General features: G+C 54.5%; 1 protein-coding gene across 1 annotated transcript; it reads left to right on the forward strand.

The window, feature by feature from the left end:
- Positions 1 to 16: 16 nt before the first annotated feature.
- SNRNP40 (small nuclear ribonucleoprotein U5 subunit 40) lies at positions 17 to 17,561 on the forward strand. Its single transcript, XM_030964589.1, is given in 12 exon segments — positions 17 to 75; positions 77 to 116; positions 118 to 237; positions 1,333 to 1,462; positions 2,561 to 2,654; positions 4,544 to 4,709; positions 5,878 to 6,000; positions 8,620 to 8,740; positions 10,090 to 10,172; positions 10,565 to 10,626; positions 13,192 to 13,295; positions 17,164 to 17,561. Coding segments are annotated over 12 exon segments (1,152 nt in total). The 3' UTR covers positions 17,214 to 17,561.
- The last annotated feature ends 1,267 nt before the right edge of the window (positions 17,562 to 18,828 follow it).

Genomic DNA, 18,828 nt, shown 5'->3' on the forward strand with positions numbered 1-18,828 from the left:
GGGCCCGGCGCCCGCCATGATCGAGCAGCAGAAGCGGAAGGTCCCGGGCCCCGGGCCTGGCCCCGGCCCCGCGCCTGGCGCCCCCCGGCCCCGCCGCCCCCGGAGCGGCCCCCGCGCGCCGGCCCCGACCTCCCGCTTGTGCCCGTGCCCGCCAAGCGGCCCCGCCATGACCTGCCGGGGGCGCCGGGCACGGGCGGCGCAGGGGGGCAGCCGGCGGCCGGGGCTCTGCTGCAGGCGGTAACGGGGGAACGTGAGGGGAGGGTGGGAGGAGATCCGGGGAAGGATGGAGAGCTGGGGGGAGAGGGGCAGGGGCGGCTCCAGGAGGAGGGAAAGGCCACGAGCGGGTTGGGGTTCGGCACTGCTGAGGCACCTCCGGTGCTGAGTGTGGTTCTGGGCCCTCGGTGCGGGAGGGGCTGGAGCGGGTCCGGGAAATGGAGCTGGGAATGGTCTGGAGCCCCAGGAGGGGCTGAGGGAGCTGGGAAGGGGCTCAGCCTGGAGCAGAGGAGGCTCAGGGGGCCTTGTGGCTCTGCACAGCTCCTGCCAGGAGGGGACAGCCGGGGGGGTCGGGCTGTGCTCCAGGAACAGGGACAGGAGCAGAGGGAACGGCCTCAGGCTGGGCCAGGGCAGGCTCAGGGTGGGCACAGCAGGAATTTCCCCATGGAAAGGGGGCTCAGGCCTTGGCAGGGGCTGCCCAGGGGGGTTTGCAGTGCCCATCCCTGGAGGTGTCCCAGCAATTCCTGGAGGTGGCACTCAGAGCTCTGCGCTGGGGACAAGGTGGGGATCAGCTGGGACTCGATGTCCTTGGAGCTCTTTTCTCACCTCATCTCTGGGATCCTGAGCACCAGCATCCCAAAGGCTTTTCCCACAAGGGAATATCCATCCAATGGCAGCCCCAGCAGCAGAGGTGTCCCTGCCCCAGCCCCTTCTGGCAGGGAACATTTCCTGTTCCCCACAGCTCCAAACCCCTCACACCAACAACAGAAAAGGAGCCCTGAACGTCCTTAAAATCCCATTTTTGCATATTGGGGGAAAATTTTCTTCCTAGACAGAGTGCTCAGGCCTTGGCAGGGGCTGCCAAGTGCCCATCCCTGGTGGTGTCCCAGGAATTCCTGGAGGTGGCACTCAGAACCCTGGGCTGGGGACAAGGTGGGCACTGGGCACAGGGTGGACTCAGTGACCTTGGAGCTCTTTTCAAGCCTCAGTAGTGCTGGGATTCTGGAATTCTGGTGGGATGTGCTGTGTGGGAAGGTGAAGATGCTCAGCAGGGGTGGCAGGCTGGCCATCCCCTGCCCTTGTCCCTTGTCCCCTCACGGTGTCCCCTGTGTCCCGCAGGGCCCCCCGCGCTGCTCCTCGCTGCAGGCCCCCATCATGCTGCTCTCAGGACACGAGGGGGAGGTTTACTGCTGCAAGTTCCACCCCAATGGCAACACCCTGGCCTCAGCTGGCTTCGACAGGCTCATCTGTGAGTGGCACTGCTGTCCCCTGCTGTCCCCCGGGCTCAGGCCCTGCTGCTGAGTAGTTTTAGCTCAGCCTCCCCTGCTCCTGGGTGTGAATTGCTTCCCCAGGAAGCTTTTCCCAGCTCCTGTGGTAGATGCCATCCTGCTGGGGCTGGAATTGTGCCTTGCTGCTGTTATTGTTGTAGCATTAATTGAAGAGACAGGACTAAAATCAGGTTAAAGGCCATTTATTGTTTAAATTAACATCAGCACCAGAGTTTGGGAGATTTTGAGACAGCAGGCAGTGGCCATAGCTCAAGATAGTCACAACTCCTTTGTTGCAGGACAGTATATAGCTCCCTAAGCTTATGGACAGTCACCACAGAGAATGTTTTGCTTTTCTAACCTGTCACCTTTACTTGCTGCAATGTGGATACTTTCACCAATAGGCTGTTATTACATGTACACACATATACTTCTATTACAACATCTAAAAAAATTATAATCTTTGTTATAAGAGGTTATAGCTGATAAGATGGTAAGCTATAGGTTTATAATGTAAGGGTGTAATTGTATAGAATAATTTAAATTATGCTATACAATTACACCCTTACATTGTAAACCTTTCACCATCTTACCAATACAGTTTCTCACTTGCTTAAGGATTATTCTTATTTACAACTATACAAACATAAGTTTGTGATTTTTCTGTTTAATGTCTGCATACTTTATTTTCACATCAATCCAAGCTCCTTCCAAGGCTGCAAATCTAACCTTCCTGTGTCTGTGGCAGATTCTGTCTTTCCATTTCCCACAGCTGGTGCAGGCTGTGACAGCCCTGTGTCCCTGTCACACGGCTTCCAGAGGTCTGCAGAAATGCAGTTTTTAATGCTTAGACTTACTGAAGCAAAGATTATAATTTTTCTTAATAAATTCACCTTAACCAAGATCCCTGAAGCTCCTCTGCCCTGGGGCTCACCTGCTGCTTTGTTACTGCTGTGAATGTCCCAGCTGGGACTCTGCTGTGGGAATGGCCCATCCTGCACTGTGCTGAGCCCCAAAGATCAGCTCCACACACAGCACAGGCTGTTCCTGTGCTCACCTGTCCCTTGGTGTCCCCCCAGTGCTGTGGAACGTCTACGGGGACTGTGACAACTTTGCCACCCTGAAGGGACACAGCGGGGCTGTCATGGAGCTGCACTACAACACGGATGGCAGGTGAGGGCAGGGGCTCACTGCAGCTCAGGGAATGGGGCTGGAGCCCCAGGAGGGGCTGAGGGAGCTGGGAAGGGGCTCAGCCTGGAGCAAAGGAGGCTCAGGGGGCCCTTGTGGCTCTGCACAGCTCCTGCCAGGAGGGGACAGCCGGGGGGTCGGGCTGTGCTCCAGGAACAGGGACAGGAGCAGAGGGAACGGCCTCAGGCTGGGCCAGGGCAGGCTCAGGGTGGGCACAGCAGGAATTTCCCCATGGAAAGGGGGCTCAGGCCTTGGCAGGGGCTGCCCAGGCAGGTTTGCAGTGCCCATCCCTGGAGGTGCCCCAGCAATTCCTGGAGGTGGCACTCAGAGCTCTGGGCTGGAGACTGTGACCGTCTTCACAGGGATCTCAGGTTGAGGGAAGAGACGAGGATCTGACTCCACGTTTCAGAAGGCTGATTTATTATTTTATGATATATATTACATTAAAGCTATACTAAAAGAATAAAAGAAAGGATTTCATCAGAAGGCTGGCTAAGAATACAATAGCAAAGAATGATAACAAAGGCTCTGTCTTGGACAGAGAGTCCAAGCCAGGTGACTGTGATTGGCCATTAATTAGAAACATCCAACATGGGCCAATCACAGATGCACCTGTTGCATTCCACAGCAGCAGATAATCAATGTTTCCATTTTGTTCCTGAGGCCTCTCAGCTTCTCAGGAGGAAAAATCCTAAGGAAAGGATTTTTCATAAAAGATGTCTGCGACAGGGACAAGGTGGGGATCAGCTCAGACTCAATGTCCTTGGAGCTCTTTTCCCACCTCAGTGATTGTGGGATTGTTACCTGTGCTCAGTCCATAGTCACCAAGTCCTTGTAGTGTGGGCAAAGGATCTGGGGGCGCCTGTGACCCCCCTGTGCCATTGATGCAGTTTTGGGGAGCAGAGGGAAGTTTGTGTTGGTTCACAGGGGAGGGGAGAAAGAGAACCAGTGAGATACTGGTTAATTTACAAGGCTGTTCCACCATTGCAGCTGAGCTTTGCTGAGCTATGCTCATCCCAGATGCTGCTTGAGGAGGCAGAAAAGCAATTTCCAGCAGGGATTGAGGGGAGTTTGTTTGTGCAGCTGTTCCAGTGTCAGTCATTGTTTCAGGCTCCTCCAAAACACCAAAGGGGGAGGTTCTCCCACTGGTTACTGGTTGTTGTGGTTTGGAAAGCCAGGTGCCTGCTGAGGAAGGCAGGAGCCTCCCCTGGAATGGAAAATGTAAACCCTCCCCCTACCTCTGAATTGTGATAAATTTGAAATTAAGAGGCTCTCGGGCAAAAAATAATATGGGATCAGGAATAACAGTTCTTTAACAGGGAAGAAAATAAAAGGATAAAATAAACACTGCAGTGAACTAAACCAGCACTGGCAGAGTCAGAACCCAAGCTGACACCCTGTGGGTCAGGGTGCTGGCAGCAGTCCCATTGGAATTGTGGCTCAGCCCTCCTGCAGTGCCAGGGGTGGTTCTGCTGGAGCAGGGATCCTGGAGAAAGGTGCAGTCTCTGCCTCTGGAGATCCAGGGGAAGAGGCAGCTGCTGTTCCTCTGGGTAATCCAGTGCAGGAGCCGTGCTGGTGTTCCAGAATCTCCAGATTCTATCCGGGTAGGAATGCTTGGCTCCTCCCTCTGGGCTCCCATCTCCCAATGGGATGCTGTAGTTCTTATCAGCCATGCAGGGACATTCAATGGCTGTTATCAGCAGATGTCTGCCTGAGGGAGGAGTGGGTGTGGAAGAGATAAGGAAAGCTGCCCAATGAACAGGAGCCAGCTGCCATGCAGATAGCAAATAGATACAATTTTTCTTGGCAATCCAGGACAGGGGTAAAGGGAGATGGGAAGGGAGCTGAGCCCTCACTGTGGTTGTTGCCTGCAGCATGCTCTTCTCAGCATCCACGGACAAAACCGTGGCTGTGTGGGACAGCGAGACGGGGGAGAGGGTCAAGAGGCTCAAGGGCCACACGTCCTTTGTCAACTCCTGCTACCCTGCCCGGAGGGGACCCCAGCTCGTCTGCACCGGCAGCGACGATGGCACTGTCAAGGTCAGTGTGTGCTGGGTTTGTGGGTGCCCCGTGGCAGGAAGGAAATGATGAATCTGACTCCATGTTCTCAGAAGGCTAATTTATTATTTTATGATACTATATTATATTCAAGAATGCTATACTAAACTATACTAAAGAGTACAGAAAGGATACTTACAGAATGCTAAAAAGATAATAATGAAAACTCGTGACTCTCTTCAGAGCCCTGACACAGCTTGGCCCTGATTGGCCAAAGAGTGAAAACAACTCCCAGCAGAATCCAATGGAACAATCACCTGTGGGTAAACAATCCCCAAACACATTCTACATGTGAGCACAACACAGGAGAAGCACATGAGATAAGAATTGTTTTCCTTTTCTCTGAGGCTTCTCAGCTTACAGGAGAAAAATCCTTGGCAAAGGGATTTTTCAGAGAATGTGAATGCCCCAAGTGTGTACCCTGGGCAGAACCTGGGGGAAAAAGGTGTAAAAGTTTTAGGATCTTCCCATTTATCTGAACTGAATTCAGCTTTTGTTACTCATTTCGTTATCGCTCTGAGTTCAGAGTCAAAAATGTGACAGCAAATTTTACTGCTCTCTTTTTTTCTGTACTTCTCAGGGGGTGGGGAAGGTTGAGCTGCTCAGCTGGGATTTTTCTGCTGCTCTGGATCTGCACAGCTCCTGCCAGGAGGGGACAGCCGGGGGGGTCGGGCTGTGCTCCAGGAACAGGGACAGGAGCAGAGGGAACGGCCTCAGGCTGGGCCAGGGCAGGCTCAGGGTGGGCACAGCAGGAATTTCCCCATGGAAAGGGGGCTCAGGCCTTGGCAGGGGCTGCCCAGGGAGGTTTGCAGTGCCCATCCCTGGAGTTTCTTTCTGGATTAGCAAAGCATGAGAAAACTCTTCCTGAAATCTGGGCTGGCCCCTTCTTCTTTCTCCTGTAATCTCCTGTAGTGACTCCTTTTTCTCTCTCCTGAAATCTCTGCTGGCCTCTTCTTCCCTCCCTTCATTCCTGTGCTCCAGACACAGCAGATTCCATGTTTTTTATAAAGATCTCCAGAGCTGATATTTTTTATGAGACTTACAAAGGGATTTCAGGAGAACAGGCTGAGTCTCTGCCAACATCTCTGCAATGATTTTGTTGTTAAATATATCTGTGCTCACCTCTTACAAGTGCCACATTTCTTTCCAGCTGTGGGATATCAGGAAAAAAGCTGCTGTCCAGACATTCCAGAACACCTACCAGGTCCTGGCTGTCACCTTCAATGACACCAGTGACCAGATCATCTCTGGAGGCATCGACAATGACATCAAGGTAGGACCCTGTGTCCCTTTTCCTCCTGTCACACCTTGTGTTGGCCAAGGACAGCCATGGGTGCCACCTGTTGAATTTTACAACCCCAACCCCCTGGGCGTGCTGTGTCCATCCCTGCTGGTGGTACAGGCCCAGTAAAGTGGCAGGGAGCTGGGACAGTGTGGCAGGGACAGTGTGGCATTTGGGTGTCCCAGCACTGCTGTCACCTGCAGAGCCAGGCTGGAATGCTGGCTGTGCTGGCAGCCTGGGCCAGAGCCATGTGTGAGGTAAGCTGAGGAGAACGTGGTGACGTCCCCTGTGTGCCCTCTGGCCCAGTTTGCAGCTCCCCTGGCACCTGATGGTGTGGAAAGTTCTTATTTACCAGTGAGCTCAGCGTTCATTCAGCTGATTGCCCTGGGGCTGCAGGGCTCAGGCTGTCCCCATGGCCCCAGCCTGTCCCCAGCCTGTCACAGGCAGTGCTCAGTGTGACACTGGCACCAAAACTGCCCTGAGCCTGCCAGAGCTGTCCCCAGCCTGTCACAGCCAGAGCTCGATGTGACACTGGCACCAGAGCTGTCCCCAACTTGTCACAACCAGTGTTCAGTGTGGCACTGCCACCAGAGCTGTCCCCAGCCTGTCACAGCCAGTGGCCAGTGTGACACTGCCACCAGAGCTGTCCCCAGCCTGTCACAGCCAGTGGCCAGTGTGACATTGCCACCAGAGCCCTTCTCAGCCTGTCACAGGCAGAGCTCAAGTGTGGCACTGCCACCAGAGCTGTCCCCAGCCTGTCACAGCCAGTGGCCAGTGTGACACTGCCACCAGAGTTGTCCCCATCCTGTCACAGCCAGTGGCCAGTGTGACACTGCCACCAGAGCTGTCCCTAGCCTGTCACAGCCAGAGCTCAGTGTGGCACTGCCACCAGAGTTGTCCCCATCCTGTCACGGCCAGTGGCCAGTGTGACACTGCCACCAGAGCTGTCCCCAGCCTGTCACAGCCAGAGCTCAGTGTGGCACTGCCACCAGAGCTGTCCCCAGCCTGTCACAGCCAGAGCTCAGTGTGACACTGCCAGCAGAGCTGTCCCCAGCCTGTCACAGCCAGAGCTCAGTGTGGCACTGCCAGCAGAGCTGTCCCCAGCCTGTCACAGCCAGAGCTCAGTGTGACACTGCCAGCAGAGCTGTCCCCAGCCTGTCATGGCCAGTGCCCAGTGTGACATTGCCACCAGAGCTGTCCCCAGCCTGTCACAGCCAGAGCTCAGTGTGGCACTGCCAGCAGAGCTGTCCCCAGCCTGTCACAGCCAGTGTGACACTGCCCAGTGTGGCCCACTGCCACCAGAGCTGTCCCCAGCCGCCGGTATCCCCCACAGCCAGTGCCCAGTGTGACACTGCCAGCAGAGCTATCCCCAGGTGTCAGCCCTCTGTGCACTGCCAGGTGCCCAGCTGTCACACGTGCCAGTGTCAGCACAGAGCTGTCCCCAGGCTGTCACAGCCAATGCTCAATGTGGCACTGCCAGCAGAGCTGCTCCCACTGCCCCTCTTTGGGAAGAACAGCCTGGAACTGGGTACTGGGGAGCTCCTGCTCTGTGCCAGGGGGATTTGGGGGATTTTGGGGCCAGTTCAGGAGGAATTCTGCAGGCCTGGGGCTGCTGGCATTGAACTCCTTGGAGGTTGAATGTATTCACTTAGAAATGTTCTAAAAAGCAAATTCTGCCTTTCTAGAAACCCATAAACTTCCAGCCTCATGTTTTCATAGGATCGTGGACTGGTTTGAATGGAAAGGATAAAACACCATCCAGTGCCACCCCTGCCGTGGCAGGGACAGCTCCCACTGTGCCAGGTGCTGCCAGCCCCAATGCCCAGCCTGGCCTTGGGCACTGCCAGGGCTCCAGGGGCAGCCACAGCTGCTCTGGCAATTCCAGCCCAGCCCCTGCCCACCCTGCCAGGGAACAATTCCCAATTGCCAAGATCCCATCCAGCCCTGCCCTCTGGCACTGGCAGCCATTCCCTATGTCCTGTGTGTGGGGCTGCTGCCAAGTAACTCCTTGTGGTTTGAACACATCCAGTTACCAATCTAAGGCACAAATCCCATTTTCCTACAACTCCCATCTGTGGTGGTGTTCACAGGGCTCCCAGGATGAGGGAAGAGATAAGAATCTTGCCTCCATGTTGCAGAAGGCTGATTTATTATTTTATGGTATATATTATATTAAAAGAAATTGATATCTTAAAACTATACTAAAAGAATAGAAGAAAGGATTTCATCAGATTAGCAAAGAAAGGAATGGAATGGTAACAAAATCTTGTGACTGACCAGACAGTCCAAGACAGCTGGACTGTGATTGGCCATTGATTAGAAACAACCACATGAGACCAATCACAGATGCACCTGTTGCATTCCACAGCAGCAGATAATCATTGTTTTCATTTTGTTCCTGAGGCCTCTCAGCTTCTCACGAGAAAAAATCCCAACGAAAGGATTTTCCACAAAATCTGTCTGTGGCACCCATCAAGCTGGCACCCACAGCTGCGGATCAGAGCCTGTGCGGTGCTGTGCAGCTGCAGCAGTGCTGGCTGTGTTTGTGAGTTTGTGTGTTTGTGAGTTCATGTGTTTATGTCTTTATGTGTTTATGTGTTTGTGTGCCAGGTGTGGGACCTGCGGCAGAACAAGCTCACCTACTTTGTGTGTTTATGTGTTCGTGGTTTACGTGTTTGTGCGCTCAGCTCTGAGGGCTCCTACCTGCTCTCCAACGCCATGGACAACACAGGTACAGCCTGCTCAGCCTCCAGGGACACCTCAGGCTGCTCATCCTGGGACAGCTGAGCTGGGGTGGGCTGCAGGGAGCTGGGCTCCAGAGCTGAACCCTGAATTTGGGTGCTTGAGGGGAGGCAGCTGCCGCCTCAGGGGGTTTGTCCCAACTGGGAAGAAACTGGGGACAAGAGCCATGGCACAGGTTGTCCTGCAAGGAGCCATGGCACAGGTTATCCTGTAGGACATTGGGGACAAGAGCCATGGCACAGGTTATCCTGCAGGAATTAGGGACAGGAGCCATAGCACAGGTTATCCTGCAAGGAGCCATGGCACAGGTTGTCCTGCAGGAATTAGGGACAAGAGCCATAGCACAGGTTATCCTGTAGGACATTGGGGACAAGAGCGAGGACAGCTGCCTGCAGGGGTTTGGACGAAGCCTAGCACAGGTTGTCCTGGAGGACATTGGGGACAAGAGCCATGGCACAGGTTATCCTGCAGGAATTGGGACAAGAGCCATAGCACAGGTTATCCTGTAGGAATTGGGGACAAGAGCCATGGCACAGGTTGTCCTGCAGGAATTGGGGACAAGAGCCATGGCACAGGTTGTCCTGTAGGACACTGGGGACAAGAGCCATGGCACAGGTTGTCCTGCAAGGAGCCATGGCACAGGTTGTCCTGCAGGAATTGGGGAAAAGATCGATGTCACAGGTTTGTCCCCTCAGGAGTGACAGCCCAGCTGCTGCAGGACACTGGGGACAAGAGCCATAGCATAGATTTGTCCCCTCAGCAGGAGTGACAGCCCAGCTGCTGCAGGTCGCTGGGGACAAGAGCCATGGCACAGGTTTGTTCCCTCAGGAGTGACAGCCCAGCTGCTGCAGGAATTGGGGACAAGAACAATGTCACAGGTTTGTCCCCTCAGGAGTGACAGCCCAGCTCCTGCAGGACACTGGGGACAAGAGCCATGGCACAGGTGATCTGTGCACTCTGGCTCGTGTCAAGGTGGCTTGGCTGTGTCCCCTCAGCAGGAGTGACAGCCCAGCTGCCACCCTGTCTGTCCCCGTGTCCCTCAGTGAGGCTGAGCCCATCAGGGCCGTGCCCATGGGATGTGTCAGGGTGAGGAAAATGCTCCTGTGAGGAGCTGGGGCTCCATTTTGGGATGGCAGCTTGGGAAGTTTTTGTATTCCCACAGTTTTTGTATTCCCACATTGCTGCTGTCCTGCCAGAGCAAAGCCTCCTGCAGGGGAAGCTGCTGGTTCCCCGTGGCCTCTGGGGAATGGGGGGTCAGGGAGCCTGTCCTGGGCACGGGGGCTTTGCCAGGGCTGCCTGTCCCTGTCCCCTCAGCCTCTGTCCCTCCTTCTGTTGCAGTTCGGATCTGGGACGTGAGGCCCTTCGCCCCCAAGGAGAGATGTGTGAAGATTTTCCAGGGAAATGTCCATAATTTTGAGAAGGTGAGTGTGTTCCACTCCTTGTTCAATTCCCTCTGCTATTAACTTTTCTCTAAATTGTTTTTTTTCAATTCAAGCTTAGACCAGAAAGGCTTTAATAAGAACTCAAAGAAAGATGAATCCACAAAGTGGGTTCCAATTAAAGCCTCAGTAACAAGATTTCTTTGCTCAGTTCATTTGTAATTAGTTGTAAATTAAGTATTTTCTACACTTACCATCTACTTTGTGTAAAATAACAAGGCACTGGCTGTTTCCAACAATAAAATAAAATCTGTAATTACCGTCTCATCTTCCAAGGGAGATCATTAAAGTGGTGCTGGTTAAAGTCTCGTGGTGATTTGAGTTCAAGGAAAAGGGAGGAACTAAATAGGTCTGTGCATGTTCTTTTGTTTTAGAACCTTCTGAGGTGCTCCTGGTCCCCAGATGGCAGCAAAATTGCAGGGGGCTCTGCTGACAGGTGAGTTGCCACTGCATCCCTCTGTCCCCAGCAGCCCCTGATGCATGTGCAGCATTCCTGGATCAGACTCTCCAGGCCCAGGGCTGTGTGTAGTGGTGGGAAATCCCAAACAGCCCTCAGGGAGCTTTCCTGGTTCCCACAGGGATGTGTTTCTGCTGCTTTGGGGTCTGTGGAGGAGAATCTGACTGTTGTAAAACCTGGTTATAATTGTCAAAAGCTGGCTGAGGCTCTGCCCTGTCCCACCACAGGATCCCCCAGCAGGTGACAGGGACACCTTTGCCACTGGCTTGGACCCCTGGGTGTCCTGGCAGAAGCTTGGGGAGGGGTCTTGGAGAGCAGGGTCTGTGTGGGGGGTTGGAGGGTGAGGAGCACAAATCCCAGTTAAATTCCTGCATGGTGGGATTCCAGAGATCATTAATGAGAACTGCTTTAATTAAGGAGAAAAAAATCAATTGGCACCACTCAGACTTGTAAATGGAAGATTCTCTAAAGTGAGCTGAGGAGTGAAAGGGCTGAGGGAAGAAGCAGAGCAGGGTCTGAAGGTCCCTGTGAAGGACACCAATGTCCCCTGGAGCAAATCCAGGCCCAAATCCAGTGCCAGGGAGACAGGAATTCCTGCAGGCCAGGGGCCAGGCCATGGAGCAGCAGTAATCACCAGATTAATGAGCTTCTGATAGCACAGAGGCAGAACTTGAGCTCTCCCTGCCCAGATTTAGTGGGGCAGCTGTCCCAGCATGAGCTGGGGCTGTGACTGCCCCGCCCCTGCTGGGCTCTGAGTGGGGAGGGAGAATTCCTACCTGGGGAAGGCAGCTCCTGCCTGGGAGAGCAGGGATTCCTGCCCTGGGGGGAGAGCAGGGATTCCTGCCTTGGGGAGAGCAGGGATTCCTGCCCTGGGGAGAGCAGGGATTCCTGCCCTGGGGAGGCAGGGATTCCTGCCTTGGGGAGAGCAGGGATTCCTGCCCTGGGAGAGCAGGGATTCCTGCCCTGGGGGGAGAGCAGCAATTCCTGCCTTGGGGAGAGGAGGGATTCCTGCCTTGGGGAGAGCAGCTCCTGCCTTGGGAGAGCAGCTATTCCTGCCCTGGGAGAGCAGGGATTCCTGCCCTGGGGGAAGAGCAGCAATTCCTGCTTTGGGAGAGCAGGGATTCCTGCCTTGGGGAGAGCAGGGATTCCTGCCTTGGGGAGAGCAGGGATTCCTGCCTTGGGGAGAGCAGGGATTCCTGCCTTGGGAGAGCAGGGATTCCTGCCTTGGGAGAGCAGGGATTCCTGCCTTGGGGAGAGCAGCTCCTGCCTTGGGAGAGCAGCCATTCCTGCCCTGGGAGAGCAGCGATTCCTGCCCTGGGAGAGCAGCCATTCCTGCCCTGGGAGAGCAGCTCCTGCCTTGGGTTGGGAGAGCAGCAATCCCTGCCCTGGGAGAGCAGCTCCTGCCTGGATCCCCGTGGCCAGGCTGAGCCCTGTTCTGGGCAGGTGTTCCTGGAGTTTGGGTCACTTTTGGTTCTTTCTGCTGGTGCTGCTGGAGCTCAGGGCTCTGGCAGCTCCTGGGGCAGGTCCCAGCAGAGCTCCCCACAGCAGACACTGGGATTTGGGGATTTTGGGTTCACTTTCCCTGACTCTGAGACTGTTTCTAAGAGAAGTGTGAAAGCTGAGCTGTGCGTGGTGCCCCCAGGGGAGGATCCTGGGGGGTTCTCAACCCAGGTAGGGGCTCAGGCAGGAGCCAGCGGTGGGTGAGGCCTGGCAGAGGGCGATCAAAGGGCTCAGCACGATCCCATCACTCCCTAATAAACGCTGGGAAGTGCCTCATGTGGCACAGCAGGAAGAAATCCCATCTTAGAGCTGCTGGCAGGCAGGGGTTGCAGTGCAGCAGGGGCTGGGGGGCTCTGGGCTCCTCACTGCCAGCCCAGGGCGTGCCTGGATGTGCACAGAGTGGGTGGGGCTGCTTGGGGGGGTGAGACCCCTCCTCCCCATTCCCAGTGCTGATTTGCTCCCTGCCCCTGCACTATCAAGGATTTCTTTGGCCTCACAGCTTTCAAATCCATCTCTGTGCCCTGAGGGGTGAGGGGCACTGTTGGCAGGGAGGTTTTTGCCACTCTTGACTCCTCCCTGCTCAGCCTCTGCTCTCCTGGGCCTGTCAGAGTAGCATTTTCCCATTTTTTTCTCCTGGGGAGTTCCTGTTTATCCTCACAAAGATCATTCCAGCTGCAGAACTGTTGCTAAAGGACACGAAACAACACGAGCTCACACACTGCTGCTCTCAAGGTGAAGAAAAGGGAAGTTTATTTTCTGACTCCAACATTTATAGATTTCCAGAAGTGACAGTGGGTTGGAGGGTGACAGTGCCACCTCTCCAATGACACTGGACAAACCAACAGCCCATCAAATTTCTCCTCCTCCATGAAAGAATGCAAAACAATGAATTATTAACAGAAAGTGGGTGAGAAAGTTTGTTACAAGAATGTGAACATCAGAAGGCTTAGAAAATCTGAAACAATCAGGGGGTGACACAGAACCATCTGGGGGCACAGGCGTTTTCCTTGGCCCGTGCCTGCCCTCAGCAGGACTCTGTTGCAGGTTTGTGTACGTGTGGGACACCACCTCCAGGAGGATCCTGTACAAGCTGCCTGGCCATGCTGGCTCTGTCAATGAGCTGGCCTTCCACCCCGAGGAACCCATCAGTAAGTGCTCCCCCCTGCCAGGGCAGCAGCTCCAGGGCTCACTGAGCTGCTGATCCTCTGGGAAGTGACCTCAGAATTGCCAGTTATCAGGTTTAGGGGTGGCGGAGTCTTGCTTGCTCATCTCCAGTTGGGTGGGGGCACCCTGGGCTGAGCACAGGGACTCTGGGACTGGGCTGGGGACCCCCAGAGGGCAGCAGGGTGGGAGTGGCTGCCACTGCCCAGGGCTTGTCCAGCCTTCCTGGGGCCATGAGGAACAGGTCTGGAATGGCTGGGATGCCAGGGGTATAACCATGTGTGGTGATTCTATCAGGATATGGATCACCTGGGAGCCTGGGGGGGTCCTAACTTCTCCAAAAGCTGTAGGAAGCCAAAGAGAATCAGAAAATCATATCCCAGAATGGTTTGGGTTGGGAAGGGACCTGAAATCCCACCCAGTGCCACCCCTGCCATGGCAGGGACAGCTCCCACTGTGCCAGGTGCTCCAGCCTGGCCTTGGGCACTGCCAGGGCTCCAGGGGCAGCCACAGCTGCTCTGGGCACCCTGGCACAGCCCAAACCTCTCGAACCAGGCCTTGCCAGGCTACGAACCCCCTGTGGCAAATGGCACCGGGGGCACCTGGAACCAGCCAGGAAATCATTCTTTCCTTTCCTTTCTCCATTTGCTGCAATGGGGTTTGGTGCTGGTTTCCATCCTGGATTCAGGAATGGGAATGCCAGAGTGCTTTGGGTGGGAAGGGATCTTCAATGGCAGCTCATTGCAGCCCAGGGACAGCTCCCCACTGTGCCAGGTGCTGCCAGCCCCAATGCCCAGCCTGGCCTTGGGCACTGCCAGGGCTCCAGGGGCAGCCACAGCTGCTCTGGCAATTCCAGCCCAGCCCCTGCCCACCCTGCCAGGGAACAATTCCTTCTCAAAATCCCACCCAAAGGAAGCTCTGGGTGCAGTGGGTTTGGGCCCTGTTCAGAGGTGGCACCACACTCAGAGCTGGCTGATGCAGAGCTCAGGTGGCTTTTCAGAGCCATTTGAAGCTGGGACCAGGCTCCATTCCCATCTCCTGGTCCAGCATGGGCTGGGCAGGACTGCAGGGTGCTGTGTTTCCATGGAAACGCTCACCTTGGCCTGGTCAGCAGCCCAAAATTCCCAACAGTCATCCCCAAAGGCAAAGCAAGGGGCAGGGAGCTCTGGGTACCCTCAGCTCTGCTGGGCTGGGCTGTGCTGGAGCAGAGCCAGCTCCTCTCTGGGTGTGGGATCCTGTGCTCAACTCCTCTTGGCTCATCCATCGCAAATAACAATTAAAAAACTCCTACTAAAAACCCATTGAGTCGTGCAGCTGCTGGCTGGGAACTCCTGGGGATGTTAATCCATAAATCCCTGCAGGATTCTCACCTGCACAGGCAGCCAGGCTGTGCAGGGAGACAAACACTGGGCTGGGAATTGGTGCAGAAACCCCCAGAGCTCTCCTGGACAGGGATTAAATCACTGCTGGTGTCTTCTGGTCATTCTTGGGAATTCCCTGAAGAGAGGAAGGGTCTGGAGCCCCAGGAGAGGCTGAGGGAGCTGGGAAGGGGCTCAGCCTGGAGCAAAGGAGGCTCAGGGGGCCCTTGTGGCTCTGCACAGCTCCTGCCAGGAGGGGACAGCCGGGGGGGTCGGGCTGTGCTCCAGGAACAGGGACAGGAGCAGAGGGAACGGCCTCAGGCTGGGCCAGGGCAGGCTCAAAGGGGATTTTTGGGAAGAATTCTCCATGGAAAGGGTGTCCAGCCTGGGACAGCTGCCCAGGGCAGGGGCGGATCCCCGTCCCTGGAGGGATTTAGAAGCCCTGTGGGTGTGGTGTTTGGGGACAGGGCTGGGTTAAAGGTTGGTCTCGATGATCTCAGAGTGGTTTCCCACCCCTGATGATTTTATAATTCCACAAAGACATCAGAATTGGTCCTTCTGACCCGTGCCCAGTGTCCAGCCCTGGTGGTGGAGTCCCCATCCCTGGAGGAGTTCAGGGCACCTGGGGATGTGGCACTGGTGGGCAGGGGTGACCCTGGGGTGCTGCCAGGCTGGCAGTTGGGTGTGATGGTCTCGAGGTGTTCCCCAAGCTCAAGGATCCCCTGGCTGTGACTCAGGGCTGGTGGCAGCTGGGAGCCACTGGGTTTTCCCTGCTCCCAGGCAATGCTGTCCTGGGGACGCTTTCCTGGCCACATGTGCCCTCTAGTGGAACCCGGAGCTGGCAGAGCCCGGGCTGGAAACCCCACTGGGGAGCCCTGCAGGGGGGTTCATCCATGGGAACCCCACTGGGGAGCCCTGCAGGGAGGTTCATCCATGGGAACCCCCCCAGGAGCCCTGCAGGGGGGTTCATCCATGGGAACCCCACTGGGGAGCCCTGCAGGGGGGTTCATCCATGGGAACCCCACTGGGGAGCCCTGCAGGGGGGTTCATCCATGGGAACCCCCAGGAGCCCTGCGGGGGTTATCCATGGAACCCCCAGGAGCCCCTGCCGGGGGTTCATCCATGGGAACCCCCACGGAGCCCTGCAGGGGGTTCATCCATGGGAACCCCACTGGGAGCCCTGCAGGGGGTTCATCCATGGGAACCCCCTGGGAGCCCTGCAGGGGGTTCATCCATGGGAACCCCCCAGGAGCCCTGCAGGGGGTTCATCCATGGGAACCCCACTGGGGAGCCCTGCAGGGGGGTTCATCCATGGGAACCCCCCCAGGAGCCCTGCAGGGGGTTCATCCATGGGAACCCCACTGGGGAGCCCTGCAGGGGGTTCATCCATGGGAACCCCCCAGGAGCCCTGCAGGGGGTTCATCCATGGGAACCCCCCCAGGAGCCCTGCAGGGGGGTTCATCCATGGGAACCCCACTGGGGAGCCCTGCAGGGGGTTCATCCATGGGAACCCCCCCAGGAGCCCTGCAGGGCTGTCCATCCTCCTCTCTTCCAGCTCAGCCATAGCCAGCAGCTCAGGGACAGTGGGTGGCAGCTCGGGGTGGGCTCGGTGGCACAGCCAGGGCTCTGTGGCACAAAGCTGTTCATGGCTGCCATGGGAAGCAACTGAGATTTGGCTTCCAAAAAACTGAGAAGCTTAGGCTGTGACCTCAGGGAGGTCTCAAACCACTGGTGTCATTTTTGTATTCTATTTCAATTTTTATATTCTACTTTTTGTATTCTTTTTCCGTTTTCATATTAGATTTTAATTTTTGTACTCTATTTCAGTGTTTGTATTTTAATTTTTGTATTCTATTTCAGTTTTCATATCCTAGTTTTTGTATTCTATTTTTTTGCATTCTATTTCAGTTTTTGTATTTCAATTTCTATATTCTATTTCAGTTTTTATATTCTGTTTTAATTTTTGCATTCTATTTGACTTTTCGTATTCTATTTTAATTTTTGTATTCTATTTCAGGTTTTGTATTCTATTTTAATTTTTGTATTCTGTTTCAGTTTTTATATTCTATTTTAATTTTTGTATTCTATTTCAGGTTTTGTATTCTATTTTAATTTTTGTATTCTGTTTCAGTTTTCATATTCTGTTTTTTTTTTGCATTCTATTTCAGTTTTTATATTCCATTTTAATTTTTGCATTCCATTTCCTTTTTCATATTCGATTTTAATTTTTGTATTCCGTTTTAATTTTTGCATTCTATTTCAGTTTTTATATTCTATTTTAACTTTTGTTTTCTATTTCAGTTTTTGCATTTTAATTTTTGTGTTCTATTTCAGTTTTCATACTCTAATTTTTATATTCTCGTTTGGGTTTTATATTCTGTTGTAATTTCTGTATCCAGTTTTTATCTTTTATGTTTTATATTTTTATTTAAATTTTTTATATTATAACGTTTATATTGTTTTCATTTCTTTATTCCTTTCTTTCCTTGCCCCTCAGTTCTCTCTGCATCCAGTGACAAAAGGCTCTACATGGGGGAGATCCAGTGATGCCCCAGGAGCTGCTGGATCTGTGCCTCGGTGCTGCCTTGGCAGGAGCTGGGTGCTTCCCCTCCCAGTGCAGCAGGTGCCAGAGCTCGGTGTGACAGCCCCAGTGCAGGCTGTCCCCTCCCCACACCTCACTGGGCAGCTTTTTCCACCTCCCCTTTCTTTGGGAGGCAGGAAAACTTGGAATTGAAAGGAATTGCGTTTTGGCTGTGCCACTGACAGTGAAACCCTTCTGCAGATCCCTTGAAATTGAGAACTTTTGGTTCAGTTCCACACGTGGCCTGTATATCCCTGTCCTGTTTCCTTTGGAGGTTTTTTGATACAGTTAAAACTGCAATAAATGGCTTTTTTTACACAGCTCAGTGCCTGCGGTTTATTGCTCTGTGTCTTGGATTGAACAGCCAGGTGTCTGCTGAGGAGGGCAGGAACTTCTCCTGAAATGGAAAATGCAAACCCCCTCCCTCTGAATTATTGTAATTCTGAAATTAAGGGGCTCTCAGGCAAAGATATGGGAGCAGGAATAACAGTTCTTTATTAGGGAAATTAAAAATACCAATGCAATAGTGCAAACAAAGCCTGCCAGAGTGAGAGCAGGCCCTGGCACGCTGTGGCTCAGGGGTGGCACAGCCCCATCCCATGGGGGCTCAGCCCTCCTGCAGTGCCAGCTGTGCTGCTGCTGGAGCAGGGATCCTGCACAAGGGGGGAGTTTTCCTCTGCAGCTCCAGGGCTGCTGCAGATGGGCCTGGGCTCCCTCTGGCAATGCAGGGCAGCAGAAAGCTGCTCCTCTGGCAATGCAGGGGGCAAAGGCTGCTGTGCTGCTCCAGGCTCAGATTGGATCCAGGTAGGAATGCTTGGCTCCTCCCCTGGGTGCAGCATCTCCCCATGGGATGCTGGAATTGGATCAGCCCTGCAGGGACACTCAGTGGCCATGGACAGCAGAGATCTCCTGGAGGGAGGATTGGCTGTGGGAGAGATCAAGAAAACTGCCCCAAGAACAGCAGAGAGCTGCCCCATCAGATAGGAATAGAGCACACACACCCCATTTCCAACCTGAGACACTCTGGTTACTTTTCTGTTCTCCAGTTTTCAATCCAGGTCCTCACCTGTAGGTAACCAGAGAAATCATTGAGGTGGAGTGATGGAATCATTGGTGGAATCACCAAACTCCTGGAATTGTTTGGGTTGGAAGGGAGATTAAACCTCATCCAGTGCCCCCCCTGCCGTGGCAGGGACAGCTCCCACTGTGCCAGGTGCTGCCAGCCCCAATGCCCAGCCTGGCCTTGGGCACTGCCAGGGCTCCAGGGGCAGCCACAGCTGCTCTGGCAATTCCAGCCCAGCCCCTGCCCACCCTGCCAGGGAACAATTCCCAATTGCCAAGATCCCATCCAGCCCTGCCCTCTGGCACTGGCAGCCATTCCCTGGCTCCTGTCCCTCCATCCTTGTCCCCAGTCCCTCTCCCAAGTCCAGGATTCTCCAGCTCCTGGCAGCTGCCCACATCCCCCTCCCATCATTTCCCTGGCCCCAGGGGGAGTGGCTGCTGCAGCCCTGGGGCTGTCCCTGGTCCCCTGGGGTGTCCCATGGTCCCTGCCCTCGGTTGATGAGTGACAGGAGCCCTCAG

Source organism: Camarhynchus parvulus, chromosome 23, assembly GCF_901933205.1.
Source record: "Camarhynchus parvulus chromosome 23, STF_HiC, whole genome shotgun sequence".
Classification (NCBI taxonomy): domain Eukaryota; kingdom Metazoa; phylum Chordata; class Aves; order Passeriformes; family Thraupidae; genus Camarhynchus; species Camarhynchus parvulus.